This window comes from Oncorhynchus keta, chromosome 22 (genome assembly GCF_023373465.1).
Source record: "Oncorhynchus keta strain PuntledgeMale-10-30-2019 chromosome 22, Oket_V2, whole genome shotgun sequence".
Taxonomy (NCBI): domain Eukaryota; kingdom Metazoa; phylum Chordata; class Actinopteri; order Salmoniformes; family Salmonidae; genus Oncorhynchus; species Oncorhynchus keta.
This window is the reverse complement of record NC_068442.1, coordinates 31866474-31885460: the sequence shown is the minus strand read 5'-3', so window position 1 is coordinate 31885460 and position 18987 is coordinate 31866474. Positions and strand designations below refer to the sequence as shown.

Genomic DNA, 18987 nt, shown 5'->3' with positions numbered 1-18987 from the left:
CTTCACAAGGTCCTTTGCTGTTTTTCTGGGATTGATTTGCACTTTTCGCCAAAGTACGTTCATCTCTAGGAGACAGAACGTGTCTCCTTCCTGAGCGGTATGCCGGCTGAGTGGTCCCATGGTGTTTATACTTGCGAACTATTGTTTGTACAGATGAACGTGGTACCTTCAGTCGTTTGGAAATTGCTCACAAGGATGAACCAGACTTGTGGAGGTCTACAGTTTTTGTCCTGAGGTCTTCGCTGATTTCTTTTGATTTTCCAATGATGTCAAGCAAAGAGGCACTGAGTTTGAAGGTAGGTCTTGAAATACATCCACAGGTACACCTCCAACTGACTCAAATTATGTCAATTAGCCTAATAGAAGCTTCTTAAAGCCATGACATTATTTTCTGGAATTTTCCAAACTGTTGAAAGGCACAGTAAACATAGTGTATGTAAACTTCTGACCCACTGGAATTGTGATAAAGTGAATTATAAGTGAAATAATCTGTCTGTAAACAATTGTTGGAAAAATGACTTGTGTCATGCACAAAGCAGATGTCCTTACCGACTTGCCAAAACTATAGTTTGTTAACAAGAGATTTGTGGAGTGGTTGACAAACAAGTTTTAATGACTCCAACCTAAGTGTATGTAAACTTCCGACTTCAACTGTACCCCTTAAATCATCCACATCACAACACCGTGACTGGTTTAATCCACTTTATTAAATAAATACAAAAATAAATGAATCTCATCGAGACATAGTCATAGTTTAAATCAGGGTCAATGGGCCGACAGACAGATGGACACACCTCAGCTGATTTCAGGCCAGGTGTGGAGGTGGACCAGACAGCCGGTTGGTGGAATCTAAGGCCCACCCCCATCCAATGACAGAAGAGGAAAGAAGACAGGGGAGGTGGAGTTGGCGTGTTCATATCATATATGTGCCAGCTTCTCTTCCACAACGAGGGGGCTGAGACTACGCCATTCATTCTGGTCGCATTCAGTAGCATGGGATTTCCGTGTACCACTGTTCCATGGTTCCTCTGGGCATTCCACTGATGGGAAAGAACACAGCTTTCTGAAGACACTCGTACTGTAACACTTTCCAATAACATTTGTTCCTTGCATAATAGCTAGTTCCCATCTAGACTAGAGTAGGATTTCTGATTTGATGAAGCTGTATCTCTTACAGTAGTAGCAGTACGTTCTCTCAGAAAACACTAGACAGACAAAATGTATACACAAATCACAAGGCAAATCCAACAACATTTTACAGGTATCCTCCCCCATTCAAAAAAATATATACATTTCAATATATTTAACATATGTAAAATATGTAAAATATATTTCAAATACATGTAGATACATTTGCATCTTTACTAAAATGCATGTAATGCCTGACAATATTCCCGGAAATGCATGGCTTCTAGTCTGAAGGGTGTCAAAGTGGTTCCTAATTGGGAAAAACTTTGCAAAAACTTAGGCAGTTAAATAATTTAAATTGTGATGGTGAGTGCAAAAAAACATTTGATTTCACCTAATTATTTCATTCTGTCATAAAGAGCACATGTTCAATTTCATAAAAAATATGTTTTCCCCATAAAAAAAACAAACAAACAGACTTTTAATAAGTGCCTCTCTTCAGCTTAATTAAATAATAAAAACATTGGCCATTAGGCTGTTTTTATTATTATAAAATGTTTTATCAATTCAAACAAAAACGATACATAATACAATGCTCCACAATATGTCAAAGTGTAGGTCTAGGTCTTGTGCTTCCAATGAGTGGTGTTATAATAGAGGCTCTACAGAGGATGGTTAGTGGTGCTATAGCGGCTCTACAGAGGATGGGTGTTATAGCGGCTCTACAGAGGATGGTTAGTGGTGCTATAGCGGCTCTACAGAGGATGGTTAGTGGTGTTATAATAGAGGCTCTACAGAGGATGGTTAGTGGTGCTATAGCGGCTCTACAGAGGATGGTTAGTGGTATTATAGCGGCTCTACAGAGGATGGTTAGTGGTATTATAGCGGCTCTACAGAGGATGGTTAGTGGTGCTATAGCGGCTCTACAGAGGATGGTTAGTGGTGCTATAGCGGCTCTACAGAGGATGGTTAGTGGTATTATAGCGGCTCTACAGAGGATGGTTAGTGGTGCTATAGCGGCTCTACAGAGGATGGTTAGTGGTATTATAGCGGCTCTACAGAGGATGGTTAGTGGTGTTATAGCGGCTCTACAGAGGATGGTTAGTGGTGTTATAATAGAGGCTCTACAGAGGATGGTTAGTGGTGCTATAGCGGCTCTACAGAGGATGGTTAGTGGTGTTATAGCGGCTCTACAGAGGATGGTTAGTGGTGTTATAGCGGCTCTACAGAGGATGGTTAGTGGTGTTATAGCGGCTCTACAGAGGATGGTTAGTGGTATTATAGCGGCTCTACAGAGGATGGTTAGTGGTATTATAGCGGCTCTACAGAGGATGGTTAGTGGTGTTATAGCGGCTCTACAGAGGATGGTTAGTGGTATTATAGTGGCTCTACAGAGGATGGTTAGTGGTATTATAGCGGCTCTACAGAGGATGGTTAGTGGTGCTATAGCGGCTCTACAGAGGATGGTTAGTGGTATTATAGCGGCTCTACAGAGGATGGTTAGTGGTGTTATAGCGGCTCTACAGAGGATGGTTAGTGGTGTTATAATAGAGGCTCTACAGAGGATGGTTAGTGGTGCTATAGCGGCTCTACAGAGGATGGTTAGTGGTATTATAGCGGCTCTACAGAGGATGGTTAGTGGTGCTATAGCGGCTCTACAGAGGATGGTTAGTGGTATTATAGCGGCTCTACAAAGGATGGTTAGTGGTGCTATAGCGGCTCTACAGAGGATGGTTAGTGGTGTTATAGCGGCTCTACAGAGGATGGTTAGTGGTATTATAGCGGCTCTACAGAGGACGGTTAGTGGTGTTATAGCGGCTCTACAGAGGATGGTTAGTGGTGTTATAGCGGCTCTACAGAGGATGGTTAGTGGTGTTATAGCGGCTCTACAGAGGATGGTTAGTGGTGTTATAGCGGCTCTACAGAGGATGGTTAGTGGTATTATAGCGGCTCTACAGAGGATGGTTAGTGGTATTATAGCGGCTCTACAGAGGATGGTTAGTGGTGTTATAGCGGCTCTACAGAGGATGGTTAGTGGTATTATAGCGGCTCTACAGAGGATGGTTAGTGGTATTATAGCGGCTCTACAGAGGATGGTTAGTGGTATTATAGCGGCTCTACAGAGGATGGTTAGTGGTGTTATAGCGGCTCTACAGAGGATGGTTAGTGGTATTATAGCGGCTCTACAGAGGATGGTTAGTGGTATTATAGCGGCTCTACAGAGGATGGTTAGTGGTATTATAGCGGCTCTACAGAGGATGGTTAGTGGTGTTATAGCGGCTCTACAGAGGATGGTTAGTGGTGTTATAGCGGCTCTACAGAGGACGGTTAGTGGTGCTATAGCGGCTCTACAAAGGACGGTTAGTGGTGTTATAGCGGCTCTACAGAGGATGGTTAGTGGTGTTATAGCGGCTCTACAGAGGATGGTTAGTGGTGTTATAGCGGCTCTACAGAGGATGGTTAGTGGTGTTATAGCGGCTCTACAGAGGATGGTTAGTGGTGTTATAGCGGCTCTACAGAGGATGGTTAGTGGTGTTATAGCGGCTCTACAGAGGATGGTTAGTGGTATTATAGCGGCTCTACAGAGGATGGTTAGTGGTGTTATAGCGGCTCTACAGAGGATGGTTAGTGGTATTATAGCGGCTCTACAGAGGATGGTTAGTGGTATTATAGCGGCTCTACAGAGGATGGTTAGTGGTATTATAGCGGCTCTACAGAGGATGGTTAGTGGTGTTATAGCGGCTCTACAGAGGATGGTTAGTGGTGTTATAGCGGCTCTACAGAGGATGGTTAGTGGTGTTATAGCGGCTCTACAGAGGACGGTTAGTGGTGTTATAGCGGCTCTACAAAGGACGGTTAGTGGTGCTATAGCGGCTCTACAAAGGACGGTTAGTGGTGTTATAGCGGCTCTACAGAGGACGGTTAGTGGTGTTATAGCGGCTCTACAGAGGATGGTTAGTGGTCTTATAGCGGCTCTACAAAGGATGGTTAGTGGTGTTATAGCGGTTCTACAAAGGACGGTTAGTGGTGTTATAGCGTCTCTACAAAGGATGGTTAGTGGTGTTATAGCGGCTCTACAAAGGACGGTTAGTGGTGTTATAGCGGCTCTACAGAGGACGGTTAGTGGTGTTATAGCGTCTCTACAGAGGATGGTTAGTGGTGTTATAGCGGCTCTACAGAGGATGGTTAGTGGTGTTATAGCGGCTCTACAGAGGATGGTTAGTGGTGTTATAGCGTCTCTACAGAGGATGGTTAGTGGTGTTATAGCGGCTCTACAGAGGATGGTTAGTGGTACTATAGCGGCTCTAAAGAGGATGGTTAGTGGTGTTATAGCGGCTCTACAGAGGATGGTTAGTGGTATTAAAGCGGCTCTACAGAGGATGGTTAGTGGTGTTATAGCGGCTCTACAGAGGATGGTTAGTGGTATTATAGCGGCTCTACAGAGGATGGTTAGTGGTGTTATAGCGGCTCTACAGAGAATGGTTAGTGGTGTTATAGCGGCTCTACAGAGGATGGTTAGTGGTGTTATAGCAGCTCTACAGAGGATGGTTAGTGGTGTTATGGTGCGTTCGTAACCAATTGGGAATTGACCAAATCTGGGAAAAACACACTTGAATGGCCCTCCAACTGGTAACTACTAGTTAAATCAGCCATAAATCCCCATGTGACAGGGGGATTGGAAGCTTTATTCATATTGAAAATCAGATTTATTGAATTATCCTTGTGGTCTATTTCAAAGGGCACTTAATTTCATATAACAGGCTTTAAAAATTCAATAATGGTCTATAATTTCTACTTAACATATAAAAGGGACGCAAAAAGGCACTATTTTTGTGGAACGACCCAGCACACGTTAAATTCTGCCCGTTGGACATTGGTTGCAATTGCTCTCATCAAGTTTGTTTGTTTATTTGTCATATGCACATTCACTGACCGATAATGTATCATGTTTGCAGTTATTTTTGTAGTCATTTAAATGCATGTATTTTCATGTTTGTGCTTTTGGTATGTGTCAAGTACAATAAATGGATTTTGACAAGATAGATTGTGTAATAGTGGCAGCCTATTAGAAGACTTGTTGGCTTGTTGGGGCGTGGCTAAGTCTTTTTAGTCTCTCATGTGACCAATTGACATGACACTTAATGTGTTATGTTGTGTTCTGTGCTTAAATGTTAAGCTTGTAGAATGACAGTTCTGCAGTCTTAATGAGACTCACATAACTGCATGTGATACCAAAGAGCCTACTAAAGCTTCATTGTTAAGACAGTCACCATTTTGCTGCAATATGATTTGGCATTTTTTTTTCATGTTTTTAATAAAAAAAATATATTTCTTACAAATACATTTAAATGCATGTTGGAATATATTTAACAAAACACTTCCAAATACATGTCAAAATATATTCTAAAATACATCTTTAATGTATTTCAGAGTGCATTTTAAAATACATTAAATACATTTTCTGATGACCTTAACATACATTGTGATATACATTTTATACACATTGATATAAACCTTTTAAATATATTCTGTAATTTATGTTGGAATGTATTTAAAGTGTATTCAATAAATAAAAATGCATTATTTGGCCAATTTTGTTTTTAAATTTCACATGTATCCTAAATAATTTATCAAAACATATATTTGAAATGTATTTTTTCCCCCCGTATGGTCACTCATGAGACTCATGATCACTCCAGATGAATTCTGTCACACTTACAACACAAAACAATTGTTATAATCACACACCTCTCTTCTACAACAACAAAAAATACGTTATGATAAAAGAGTTCAATAGCATTTGTAAGAATAAAGTACATATACACAAACAATCTGGAAGACCTGCATTTACTTAGTTGATACCATATCATATATATACACTGCTCAAAAAAATAAAGGGAACGCTAAAATAACACATCCTAGATCTGAATGAATTAAATATTCTTATTAAATACTTTTTTCTTTACATAGTTGAATGTGCTGACAACAAAATCACACAAAAAATATCAATAGAAATCAAATGTATCAACCCATGGAGGTCTGGATTTGGAGTCACACTCAGAATTAAAGTGGAAAACCACACTACAGGCTGATCCAACTTTGATGTAATGTCCTTAAAACAAGTCAAAATGAGGCTCAGTAGTGTGTGTGGCCTCCACGTGCCTGTATGACTTCCCTACAACGCCTGGGCATGCACCTGATGAGGTGGCGGATGCTCTCCTGAGGGATCTCCTCCCAGACCTGGACTAAAGCACCCGCCAACTCCTGGACAGTCTGTGGTGCAACGTGGCGTTGGTGGATGGAGCGAGACATGATGTCCCAGATGTGCTCAATTGGATTCAGGTCTGGGGAACGGGCGGGCCAGTCCATAGCATCAATGCCTTCCTCTTGCAGGAACTGCTGACACACTCCAGCCACATGAGGTCTAGCATTGTCTTGCATTAGGAGGAACCCAGGGCCAACCGCACCAGCATATGGTCTCACAAGGGGTCTGAGGATCTCATCTCGGTACCTAATGGCAGTCAGGCTACCTCTGGCGAGCACATGGAGAGCTGTGCGGCCCCCCAAAGAAATGCCACCCAACACCATGACTGACCCACCGCCACACCGGTCATGCTGGAGGATGTTGCAGGCAGCAGAACGTTCTCCACGGCGTCTCCAGACTCTGTCACGTCTGTCACATGTGCTCAGTGTGAACCTGCTTTCATCTGTGAAGAGCACAGGGCGCCAGTGGCGAATTTGCCAATCTTGGTGTTCTCTGGCAAATGCCAAACGTCCTGCACGGTGTTGGGCTGTAAGCACAACCCCCACCTGTGGACGTCGGGCCCTCATACCACCCTCATGGAGTCTGTTTCTGGCCGTTTGAGCAGACACATGCACATTTATGGCCTGCTGGAGGTCATTTTGCAGGGCTCTGGCAGTGCTCTTCCTGCTCCTCGTTGCACAAAGGCGGAGGTAGCGGTCCTGCTGCTGGGTTGTTGCCCTCCTAAGGCCTCCTCCACGTCTCCTGATGTACTGGCCTGTCTCCTGGTAGCGCCTCCATGCTCTGGACACTACGCTGACAGACACAGCAAACCTTCTTGCCACAGCTCGCATTGATGTCCCATCCTGGATGAGCTGTACTACCTGAGCCACTTGTGTGGGTTGTAGACTCCGGCTCATGCTACCACTAGAGTGAAAGCACCGCCAGCATTCAAAAGTGACTAAAACATCAGCCAGGAAGCATAGGAACTGAGAAATGGTCTGGTCACCACCTGCAGAACCACTCCTTTATTGGGGGTGTCTCGCTAATTGTCTATAATTTCCACCTGTTGTCTATTCCATTTGCACAACAGCATGTGAAATTTATTGTCAATCAGTGTTGCTTCCTAAGTGGACAGTTTGATTTCACAGAAGTGTGATTGACTTGGAGTTACATTGTGTTGTTTAAGTGTTCCCTTTATTTTTTTGAGCAGTGTATATTTTTAATTCTCCATTATGAAACTCTGTCCAAAAATGTTTCTCTCCCTGGGTGTTGCTCTTACATTAAGTTTAGATCCCAAGCCTTGTTACTGTAACACACGTGATATGAACCATGGTCTCCCACGGGTCCCAACACAGACCCTGATCACGTGACCATGAGCAACCAAGTCTGACAAGTCCACTACATTCACCCCCCTTTGACCTCCTCCCCCACGAGAGATCGCCTCACGTTGGGCGCCAATGTAACATACAGGATATCATCGCGGGTCTCCCTAGGGAGCAACCAGACCATTAGACCAAGAGGAAATTCCCCCATGGTCCAAGGTCAGACACTGGTTTTGAAGTTCGCAAGCGGGGCTACTTCATCACGCGACCAAGAGCAACGCTGCCCGACACATCTCCTCTGCACTACTGTGTACCACTGAGATTCAACAATGCACCCACATTAGTGCACCAACAATGTCATTGACGTAAGTAACCCCCCGCATTAAATGATACCATGCTTCCAGCTACACTGTCTAGAGCATCATCACACCTTCCATCATGCTGCTAGCGGAGCTAACCAAGGATGGCGCCTGAGGCATGGAGAGTAGCTTTCACCTATACAGCATGCATCATCTTACACATTCCAATTATAGCACTGTACTAGCAGGCCTCAGAGTGACAACATACCATATGCTAAAATGGGCTCAGTTCTAGATAAGCTAGTACAAATTGAAAAGCTATGATACAAGGGCAAATAAAATAGCAATCAATTCAAAGCTACAGTATATAGTGATAGTCTAAGAAGACCACACAAAAAGCATTTTCTATAGTCCAGTACATAGCAGCACAATGAGGTCCCGTTTTTGTCTCACAAAGAAAGCAGAAGTAGACGGTAAGTATAAAGAGGTCAGGGTGGGGGCTACACAGGTCTAACTACAATTGGCTGGAACGTGTCTGAGGTCACAGTATGATAATTCCGTTTAGGTTGGACACAGACCGGTAGTTCAGATAGGCTACATACTGTCTGCACCAGTGTTTTGTGTTGAAGTTGAAGTAGATGGAACAGTGACAGGGTCTGGGCCTGGTGTGAGGGTGTCTGGAGTGATGCCCATTCCTACCCCTTGGCAAGGGGACAGAGTGAGTAATGTGGGAGGTATAGGGTATCTACAGGTGGCCCTGCCTACAGTACATGGCAGCAGTTGTACTGGGCGAAGGGCAGAAGTTTCTCCTTGGAGGTGGGCTGGATGTTGAAGGACAGGGCCTTCTCACAGAGAGGGAACTGCAGCAGGCGGTCTCTCAGGTTCACGTTCTTCCCCTTTCCAGGATCCAGTCTGAACGTAGGGTCGGTCCCCGTCTCCCTGGGCCCAAGGCGACCCTGTGGTGCATTGTGGGATCTCTCTAATTGAAGCTCCTCCGGAGTGTCCCCTTCAGACTCCCCACCAGGCCCTCTCACCTTGCGGGTCGTCTCCACCCCGTCGGGGCCCAGGTCCACACAGTGGTTATGGGGCAGAAAGCGGGGTGAGGCGCCTGGGGTGGACCCCCCACCCTGCACCAGGAGCTTAGGCTTGGACTCTGTGGTGTTGTTGTTTTTAAGAATAGCATCTTCCCCTTCTATGATGTCTGGGCTGGGAGTTTCCTGTTGCCCACAACAACACTGCACCCCCCCGAGGCGAGGCAGGTATGGAGGGTGAGCTTTAGGGCTGATCGAACTACCATTGATTGGCTGGTCTGAAGTCAAATGACTACCTAGCCTCAGTTGGTCACATGACATGTCTCCTTCCTCCATGGGCTTCTCCCCTGACTCCATCGTACCCTGTTCTTGTTCCTGTATGGCTGCCAGCTGGTCAGGCTCCATCTCTCTGCTGTGGCTAGAAACCCTGGCCTGCAGCTCCCTGTCCCACTCCCCTCCCTCTGTCTCCAGTGCCTCCTCCACTGAGGTGGCCAACAGGCCTGTTTCCTCTCCCTGAGCTGGGACTACTCTGACTGGGCTCTGTGGAGCCTCTGGAGCTGTGAGCATGGGACTAGACTGTTCTGTAGACACAGAGGTTGATACCAAGCCTATTATATGAGGCAGTGTTTGAATATTATGAAGTCCAACAAGTGGTTTTCCTGTCTCTTCCGCCTCATCTTCCTCCTCTTCTTCCTCTTCACAGATGAGCTGCAGGGCTCCCAGGCTCTTGATCTGTGGAGGTTCGTCAGGGGGTGAAGGGCGCAGGGTGAGCCCCAGGTAGGGCTCTGTGCTGTACTCAGGGAAGGGGCTCTCTGTGCGACTTGGCTGTGGCTGAAGCAGCAGTGGCCTGTGGGTCAGGAAGTCCACAGCATCAGACACCCCTCGGCGGGGACAGCCAGCCAGCAGGCCATGGAGCCCCCTCTGCTCCAGATCCAGGGGCTCAGACCGCGGCCTCCTGCAGAAGAGAAAGATTTAGTAGAGTTCATGATCAGCTAGTTGCATTTTTACTATGACTGACTGACTGCACTGTGTGCCTTTGTGAATCATTGTGACTGACTGACTGACTGCACTGTGTGCCTTTGTGAATCATTGTGACTGACTGTACTAAATGAATGCTGAGTCTTACTGGAGTTGTGATGGTTCAGCCCACGAACTGTCGACTTTTGGGATATCGCTGGGCTGCTCCTGCTTGTCTCTCAGGATGCGCTCCCCCAGCAGGTAATACGTGGCTGTGATGTGGTTGTATTGATCCGCTTCTAGAGCCCTGGGTGTACCACAATGACACACAATTTTGTTTAAATTTAGAATAGAATATTTTAAAACAACCACATTTCAGAACTGCATCCACAAATGCATTTCACCAAGTTATCTTGCTTGAAAAGCGTTCAGATCTGAGGTAGAGTACAAAGGAAGAGGATTGAGAGAAGGAGAATATGGGGAGAAGAGGAAGATATAGGGAAGTCCTCACTGTTGGATGGCATCGCGGTCAGCGATGTTGCCGCTGGTCATGGCGTGGAGGATGATCTCGTGTTCCTCCTGGGACAGGCTGCGGTGGGAGGTGAGGGGGGCGGCACTGTGCCCTGTGGGGGAGGGGTTGACCCCCTGCAGCCAGGGGTGGTTCTCGATCTCCTCCAGGGAGGTACGACTAGACGGGTCCCTCTGCAGCATACGGGAGATCAAACTGGAAGAAAGAGAGAGAGAGACACAGTTGAGAATTCACCTTCCATAGATCAGATACTATATATACCTCTATGGCCTCTTGTTTGTAACACCGGTACACGAGTGAAGTTCTCATGCATACTGATTCAGTTATTGACAGTCAAAGCACATAACCCCATTTATCTGCGATACGAGAGTGAATGAGATCAAACTGTCAATCTAGTTCATCATCAATATTCATGAGCGCTTGCAGACATCAGACAGTCTTTAGGTGTATCCATGCAGGGCAGGTAATTTCATGAAAGGCATGGCTGAGAGGCATGGCACAGCCTGACTCTGTGCATCATCATGCAGGCTCTGACGCAGGATGGGGACTTTGTATTCCTCTCTATATGTCTGTGTGTGTGTGTGTGTGTGTGTGTGTGTGTGTGTGTGTGCAGAGAGGTAATACAAAGTCTGCATCAGACTAATCTATTTGTTATTGTGACTGTTTTAATGCACTGCAGTGAGGCTGAGAGCTGGCTCTAGTCTGGTGTAGAGGAACAAGTTCCTGTGAATGACCACCAGGGGATGCCACTGCTCCCTCTGTTTCACTGGTGTGTGTGTGTGTGTGTGTGTGTGTGTGTGTGTGTGTGTGTGTGTGTGTGTGTGTGTGTGTGTGTGTGTGTGTGTGTGTGTGTGTGTGTGTGTGTGTGTGTGTGTGTGTGTGTGTGTGTGTGTGTGTGTGTGTGTGTGTGTGTGTCATCTTGCTCTTTTATCCTCGTGGGGCCCTAAAATCTCCAAAAGTCCCCACAGGGACAGTAAAACAAGGAAAAATCTCCCTCGTGGGGCCATGGAATATGTTATTTTGAGTTTAGGGGTTACAATTAGGGTTAGCGTTGGAATTAGGGTTAGGGTAAGGGGTTATGTTTAGGGTTAAGGTTAGGTTTAGGGTTAAGGTTAGGGTTAGGGGTTAGGGAAAATATAATTTTGAATGGAAATCAATTTTAGGTCCCCACGAGGATAGAAAAACAATTGTGTGTGTGTGTGTATGTTTGCACACGCCTTTAAGTGGTTTAACCATGCAAGACCAGGATCACCATTCAGCCTAAAGGCTCTATCCTCCTTTAATAATGCCCTATTTTCCCTTATGTCCATTTACACTGTGCAAGTACCCATACTTCTCTGAACCTCCAATAATGCTCTTGTTGTTTGGTATATCCTACTCATACTACTGAAATATTAATACAAACTAATGATTTACACACTGTCTTCCTAACTGACCCATGCACATCTCACAACACTACTACGCAGTAAAGTAGAGAGAGAGAGAGAAAAAGAGCAACAGAGGGACAGCACGAGAGAAAGAGAGAGAGATAGCAGGAGAGAGAGAGAGATAGCAGGAGAAGGAGAGATAGCAGGAGAAAGAGAGCAACAGAGGGGAGAGAGAGATAGCAGGAGAAAGAGAGATAGCAGGAGAGAGGTAGAGAGATAGCAGGAGAAAGAGAGAAACAGAGGGGAGAGATAGCAGGAGAGAGGGAGAGAGAGAGAGGGTGAGAGAGAGAGCAACAGGGGGGAGAGAGAGATATCAGGAGAGAGAGAGAAAGAGAGAGGGGAGGGAGATAGTGAGAGAGAGATTGTAGGAGAGAGAGAGAGAGAGAGAGAGAGAGAGAGAGAGAGATGGAGGGTGGGTGGGTGGAGAGAGGTCTGCTTTCGCTCTGTTGATTGTGCCCACAGGACTGTTCTGTTTTGCAAGGAATCATCTTCCCATGAAAAGAGCTTTCATCAGGGCCTTGGTCATATGACCCAGGTTTTATGTTTGAAACTGTTCCTGAGCCAGTCAGTTAGATGTCTGAGGCTCATTCATCTGACTCAGAACCACAAGGTCTGGGAGGTCTGGACTGCGGTTCAGTGGCCGCAGGGGTGTTCTTGAGTCTCAAACACAAATAGCATTGGTACCAAGGGGCTTAGCTAATTCATCCCCTTTTAACACAAAGACAGTTATGTTCAGATTGAACTTTAATAGATACCAGAGCTGGGGTGAGATCTGGGGTGAGATGTAGAATGGAGTGACTAGGTATCCAGGGATTGATCCTAACCAGTGGCAGTCCAATACAGCACGGATCTGAACCAACTCACTCAGCAACTCTCAGTTTCCTAGAACTCTCATCATTTTTGGAAATCCTGATATAAACTTTCATTTCAGCCATCTCTTTATTCTACCCACTGGTTGGCTGGCCACCTCAAATCAACTTTCAATATTGTATTCCCTATTCAGTGATTGGCTTGCACCCTCTGACAAAAACAGCCAAAGAGCACAGGGTTGACTGTGTCCAAAAGGCTGTTTGCACGAGGTTCTCAGTCAGGCGTGAGGTTCAGAGTTTGGGCGATAGGAGACATGGGTTTAATAAAATCTCACCCACCTCTTTGAAGTCATGTAGATCACATCAATACGCTCCACAAACGTCTGCCTTGCCTAACATCCCTGTTAAGACTTAAAATGACAGATGATCAAGCCCGCTGGTGTCTAGAGAGTTAGGTAAATCAACCTTTCATTTTCTTGCACCTGACTTGTGGAATGATCAACAATTACAACTGGTGCCTCTAGGGCATTTCAGCCGTTTGTCAGGGGTCCTTTTTACTGACGAATGTGTCCGTTTTTTAGGATTGTTTTGCTTTTCATGTATTGTTGTGTATAATAACGTGTATTTTATTGTGCATATGAATGTGTAGTTTGATGTGTATTGTGGTGCTATACAGGGCTCATCTGGAAAACAGACCTCGGTCTCAGCACGGACTCCTTGTCAAAATAAAGGTTGGCTGGGGCTGACTGGGGTAGGGCAGGTTAGCGCCAGGCATTCAGAAACACACAGAGAGCCGACATCTGGCATCGTTGTTATTATGTGTCTGTATGTATCACTGTTGCATAACCACAGTCTATTTCTAGTGCAACTGAGAGAATGATAAAAACCATATGACATATTTAAACTGCATTGTGTGACACCGTGTTGAGGTTACTGCATGGTGTGACACCGTGTTGAGGTTACTGCATGGTGTGACACCGTGTTGAGGTTACTGCATGGTGTGACACCGTGTTGAGGTTACTGCATGGTGTGACACCGTGTTGAGGTTACTGCATGGTGTGACACCGTGTTGAGGTTACTGCATGGTGTGACACCGTGTTGAGGTTACTGCATGGTGTGACACCGTGTTGAGGTTACTGCATGGTGTGACACCGTGTTGAGGTTACTGCATGGTGTGACACCGTGTTGAGGTTACTGCATGGTGTGTGTGAGAGCTGGAGGCCCAAAGAAGAGGGTGATGCTACTCACTCTTTACAGTCTGCGGAGACATGGGTGGGGACGGTGTAGCGACAGTCCATAATCATGGTGAGTGTCTCACTGTCATTGGTCTCCTGGAATGGCGGCTGTCCACACACCAGCATGAAGAGGATCACCCCCAGTGACCAAATATCTGGAACACAAACACCATGCATACAGTCACCATAGATACATAAACACATTGTCAAAGTTCGTAATGTGAGTATGCACACACATACTATTTGATCACTAGGGCCCAGATATTTGTATGTTCAGGACTCCTTGCCCTAATAATCACTGGAACAAACCAACCAACAAACATCTACAGTATAACTGTCCCTCAGTAGTCTGGTTCCAGTGGCTGAAATGAATGATGTTGTTTACAGATCTAGGCCTTTGTCCCAGACAGCTGCTGAGTACATACAGTATGTAACTCTCCCTCCCCCAGTCAGTGTGTCATTGGCAGGGTCTGGAGCCTGGAGCAAACACACAGGCCTTGAGACACTCCGTGAAAACCTCTCACCCACACTGTGAGTGGCCCTATAAGACAGAGAGAGCCAACCTCTCACCCACACTGTGAGTGGCCCTATGAGACAGAGAGAGCCAACCTCTCACCCACACTGTGAGTGGCCCTATGAGACAGAGAGAGCCAACCTCTCACCCACACTGTGAGTGGCCCTATGAGACAGAGAGCCAACCTCTCACCCACACTGTGAGTGGCCCTATGAGACAGAGAGCCAACCTCTCACCCACACTGTGAGTGGCCCTATGAGACAGAGAGAGCCAACCTCTCACCCACACTGTGAGTGGCCCTATGAGACAGAGAGAGCCAACCTCTCACCCACACTGTGAGTGGCCCTATGAGACAGAGAGAGCCAACCTCTCACCCACACTGTGAGTGGCCCTATGAAACAGAGAGCCAACCTCTCACCCACACTGTGAGTGGCCCTATGAAACAGAGAGAGCCAACCTCTCACCCACACTGTGAGTGGCCCTATGAAACAGAGAGAGCCAACCTCTCACCCACACTGTGAGTGGCCCTATGAAACAGAGAGCCAACCTCTCACCCACACTGTGAGTGGCCCTATGAAACAGAGAGCCAACCTCTCACCCACACTGTGAGTGGCCCTATGAGACAGAGAGAGCCAACCTCTCACCCACACTGTGAGTGGCCCTATGAAACAGAGAGAGCCAACCTCTCACCCACACTGTGAGTGGCCCTATGAAACAGAGAGCCAACCTCTCACCCACACTGTGAGTGGCCCTATGAAACAGAGAGAGCCAACCTCTCACCCACACTGTGAGTGGCCCTATGAAACAGAGAGCCAACCTCTCACCCACACTGTGAGTGGCCCTATGAAACAGAGAGAGCCAACCTCTCACCCACACTGTGAGTGGCCCTATGAGACAGAGAGAGCCAACCTCTCACCCACACTGTGAGTGGCCCTATGAAACAGAGAGAGCCAACCTCTCACCCACACTGTGAGTGGCCCTATGAAACAGAGAGCCAACCTCTCACCCACACTGACACTCCGTGTCCCTATGGCGCTGCCCAGAGCCTTCTATATATCCGGCTCTGGCTATGCTCTTACTGACTGACATTCTGTTTTAGCATGCTAGCAGATACCCATAGACTTCCAGTCATTGAGCTAGCGCTAGTTAGCAATGGCTCGCAGAACTACTTCTAACTTCTGTCATACTGGACATAGAGACATAACAATGCTATCCACTGACTCTGGGGAAGTATCCCTTCAAGGTTCAGTTAATGATGTGGGGCAGCAGGTAGCCTAGTGGTTGGAGAGTTGGACTAGTAACCGAAAGGTTGCAAGATTGAATCCCTGAGCTGACAAGGTAAATATCTGTTGTTCTGCCCCTGAACAAGGCAGTTAACCCACTGTTTCTAGGCCGTCATTGTCAATAAGAATTTGTTCTTAACTGACTTGCCTAGTTATATAAAAGTAAAATGTATGTGAGAAAGCCCTGTATGAGGATAGATTTGACCCATGTGGAATCCCAGTGATTATTCTCCTGTTCTGTCTCTGTGATCTCTCTCTATATACTGTGAATACACTGAACAAAATATATAAATGCAACATGCTACAATTTATAAGATTTTACTGAGTTACAGTCAATGTAAATAAATAAATTAGGCCCAATGTAACGAGTGCGCTGAGAGTCGGGAAGCAAGTTCAGGGAGTGAGTGTTTAAATAAATAAAACAATACACGTAACACAAACAACGCACCAACATGAAAACAGAGGCAATAACACCTGAGGAAAGAACCAAGGGAAGTGACAGATATAGGGACGATAATCAAGGAGGTGATGGAGTGCAGGTGAGTGTCATGAGGCGCAGGTGCGTGAGACGATGGTGACAGGTGTGCTGGATAAACAGCAGCATGAGGTGAATGAATGGCATGACAATGGGCTTCAGGATCTCATCACGGTACCTCGTTGCATTCAAATTGCCATCAATAAAATGCAATTGTGTTTGTTGTCCATAGCTTATTCCTGCCCATACCATAACCCCACCGCCACCATGGGGCACTCATGGTGGCACACCACTCACCCACACAACGCCATACTCGCTGTCTGCCTTCTGCCCAGTACAGTTGAAACCGGGATTCATCCGTGAAGAGTAAACTTCTCCAGCATACTAGTGGTCATCGAAGGTGAGAATTTGCCCAATGAAGTTGGTTACAATGCCAAAGTACAATCAGGTCAAGACCCTGTTGAGGATGAAGAGCACACAGATGAGCTTCCCTGAGACGGTTTCTGACAGTTTATGCAGAAATTCTTCAGTTGTGCAAACCCATAGTTTCATCAGCTGTGACTGGTCTCAGATGATCCCGCAGCTGAAGAAGCTGGATGTGGAGGTCCTGGGCTGGCGTGGTTAAACGTGGTCTGTGAGGCCGGTTAGACGTATTGCCAAATTCTCTAAAATGACGCTGGAGGCGGCTTATGGTAAAGAAATAAACATGACAATATCTGGAAACAGCTCTGGTGGACATTCCTGCAGTCAGCACGCCAATTACACACTCCCTCAAACCTTGAGGGATCTGTGGCCTATTGTTTGACATTTTAGTGGTCATTTATTGTCCCCAGCACAAGGTGCACCCGTGTAATGATGATTTCATGACGTCCCTAGGAGGGGTGCGTCACTTGAGTGGGTTGAGTCACTGATGTGATCTTCCAGTCTGGGTTGGCACCCCCCCTTGGGTTCTGCCGTGGCGGAGATCTTTGTGGGCTATACTTGGCCTTGTCTCAGGATGGTAAGTTGGTGGTTGAAGAGATCCCTCTAGTGGTGTGGGGGCTGTGCTTTGGCAAAGTGGGTGAGGTTATATCCTTCCTGTTTGGCCCTGTCCGGGGGTATCATCGGATGGGGCCACAGTGTCTCCTGACCCCTCCTGTCTCAGCCTCCAGTATTTATGCTGCAGTAGTTTGTGTTGAGGGGCTAGGGTCAGTCTGTTATATCTGGAGTACTTCTCCTGTGTCCTGTGTGAATTTAAGTATATATTCCCTCTCTCTCTCTCTCTCCTCCAGTTTCAACTGTTCTGCCTGTGATTATTGTGCTGCTGCTCCAGTTTCAACTGTTCTGCCTGTGATTATTTGACCATACTGCTCATTTATGAACATTTGAACATCTTGGCCATGTTCTGTTATAATCTCCACCCGGCACAGCCGAAAGAGGACTATGCCACCCCTCATAGCCTGGTTCCTCTCTAGGTTTCTTCCTAGGTTTTGGCCTTTCTAGGGAGTTTTCCTAACCACCGTGCTTCTACACCTGCATTGCTTGCTGTTTGGGGTTTTAGGCTGGGTTTCTGTACAGCACTTTGAGATATCAGCTGATGTACGAAGGGCTATATAAATAAATTTGATTTGATGCTGTTTAATCAGCTTCTTGATATGCCACACCAGTCAGGTGGATGGATTATCTTGGCAAAGGACAAATGCTCACTAACAGGGATGTAAACACATTGCATTTTATTACAGCTCATGAAACATAGGATCAACACTTTACATGTTGCGGTTATATTTTTGTTCAATATATATTGTATACCTACCGAATGCTTTCACACACTCACACTGTGTTTTTGTGTGTGTGCATTCGTTCAAGTGTGTGAATATAAGGATCATGTGCAGACAGACATACACAGAGCTCAATGCTGCTAATTATTGACCTGCCCACAGTCTGATGTGTGCAGGTCAATGGAGTGGGCGTCTGACAGCCAAATCTCTGTACTCTCTTTCTCTGCTCTCCCCCTCTCTCTCTACCTGTGCCCCCCTCTCTCTCTCTACCTGTGCCCTCCGCCTCTCTCTCTCTCTCTCTCTGTGCCCTCTCTCTACCTGCGCCCTTCTCCCCCCTCTCTCTCTCTACCTGTGCCCTCCGTCTCTCTCTCTCTCTCTGTGCCCTCTCTCTACCTGCGCCCTTCTCCCCCCCTCTCTCTCTCTACCTGTGCCCTCCCCCTCTCTCTCCCTCTCCCTGTGCCCTCTCTCTACCTGCGCCCTTCTCCCCCTCTCTCTCTCTCCCCTCCCTCTCTCTGCACCCTCTCTCACTCCCCTCCCTCTCCCTGCGCCCTCTCTCTCTGCACCCTCTCTCTCTCCCCCTTCTGTGCCTGCATCTTCTCCTTGTGCCGTATCTTACTCTCCCCCTTCTCCCTCTTCCACTTCTCCCTGTTATCCCCCCTCCTCCTCTCCCTGCGCCCCCTCTCCGCCCTCTCTCTCTAAATATCCCAGCAGATGGTGTTTGTCTCCAGAGGAAATCCGCTCCCTCACTCAGAGGAAATACTTTGTTCTAGAGTACATAATGAGAGCTCTCTCCCATCTACATCTCTCCCTCCCTCTAAACCTCACCCCATCTGTTTATAACTCTTAGTACAAAACTCAAAACAGATCATCAAAAAGGCAGTGGTTTCAAAACTCTAAGCACATTTTCAATTGACAAAGTACAACACAAAATCATAGTCACCTTTTCACCAAACTTAATTAGTGTTTCATCTAGAAA

The 18987-nt window shown here is 46.4% G+C and overlaps 1 protein-coding gene across 2 annotated transcripts in view; it reads right to left on the bottom strand.

The window, feature by feature from the left end:
- Positions 1 to 8743: 8743 nt before the first annotated feature.
- The window catches only part of LOC118400860 (SNF-related serine/threonine-protein kinase-like), a 40260-nt gene continuing 30016 nt past the window's right edge, over positions 8744 to 18987 (bottom strand). For both annotated transcript variants that reach the window (XM_052475030.1, XM_052475029.1), the window contains exons 3-6: positions 13996 to 14137; positions 10494 to 10706; positions 10152 to 10289; positions 8744 to 9980 (exon numbers count right to left, since the gene is read on the bottom strand). In XM_052475030.1, coding sequence (XP_052330990.1) covers positions 8756 to 9980; positions 10152 to 10289; positions 10494 to 10706; positions 13996 to 14137 — 1718 coding nt within the window. In that variant the 3' untranslated portion in view covers positions 8744 to 8755. The remainder of the gene's footprint in view (positions 9981 to 10151; positions 10290 to 10493; positions 10707 to 13995; positions 14138 to 18987) is intronic.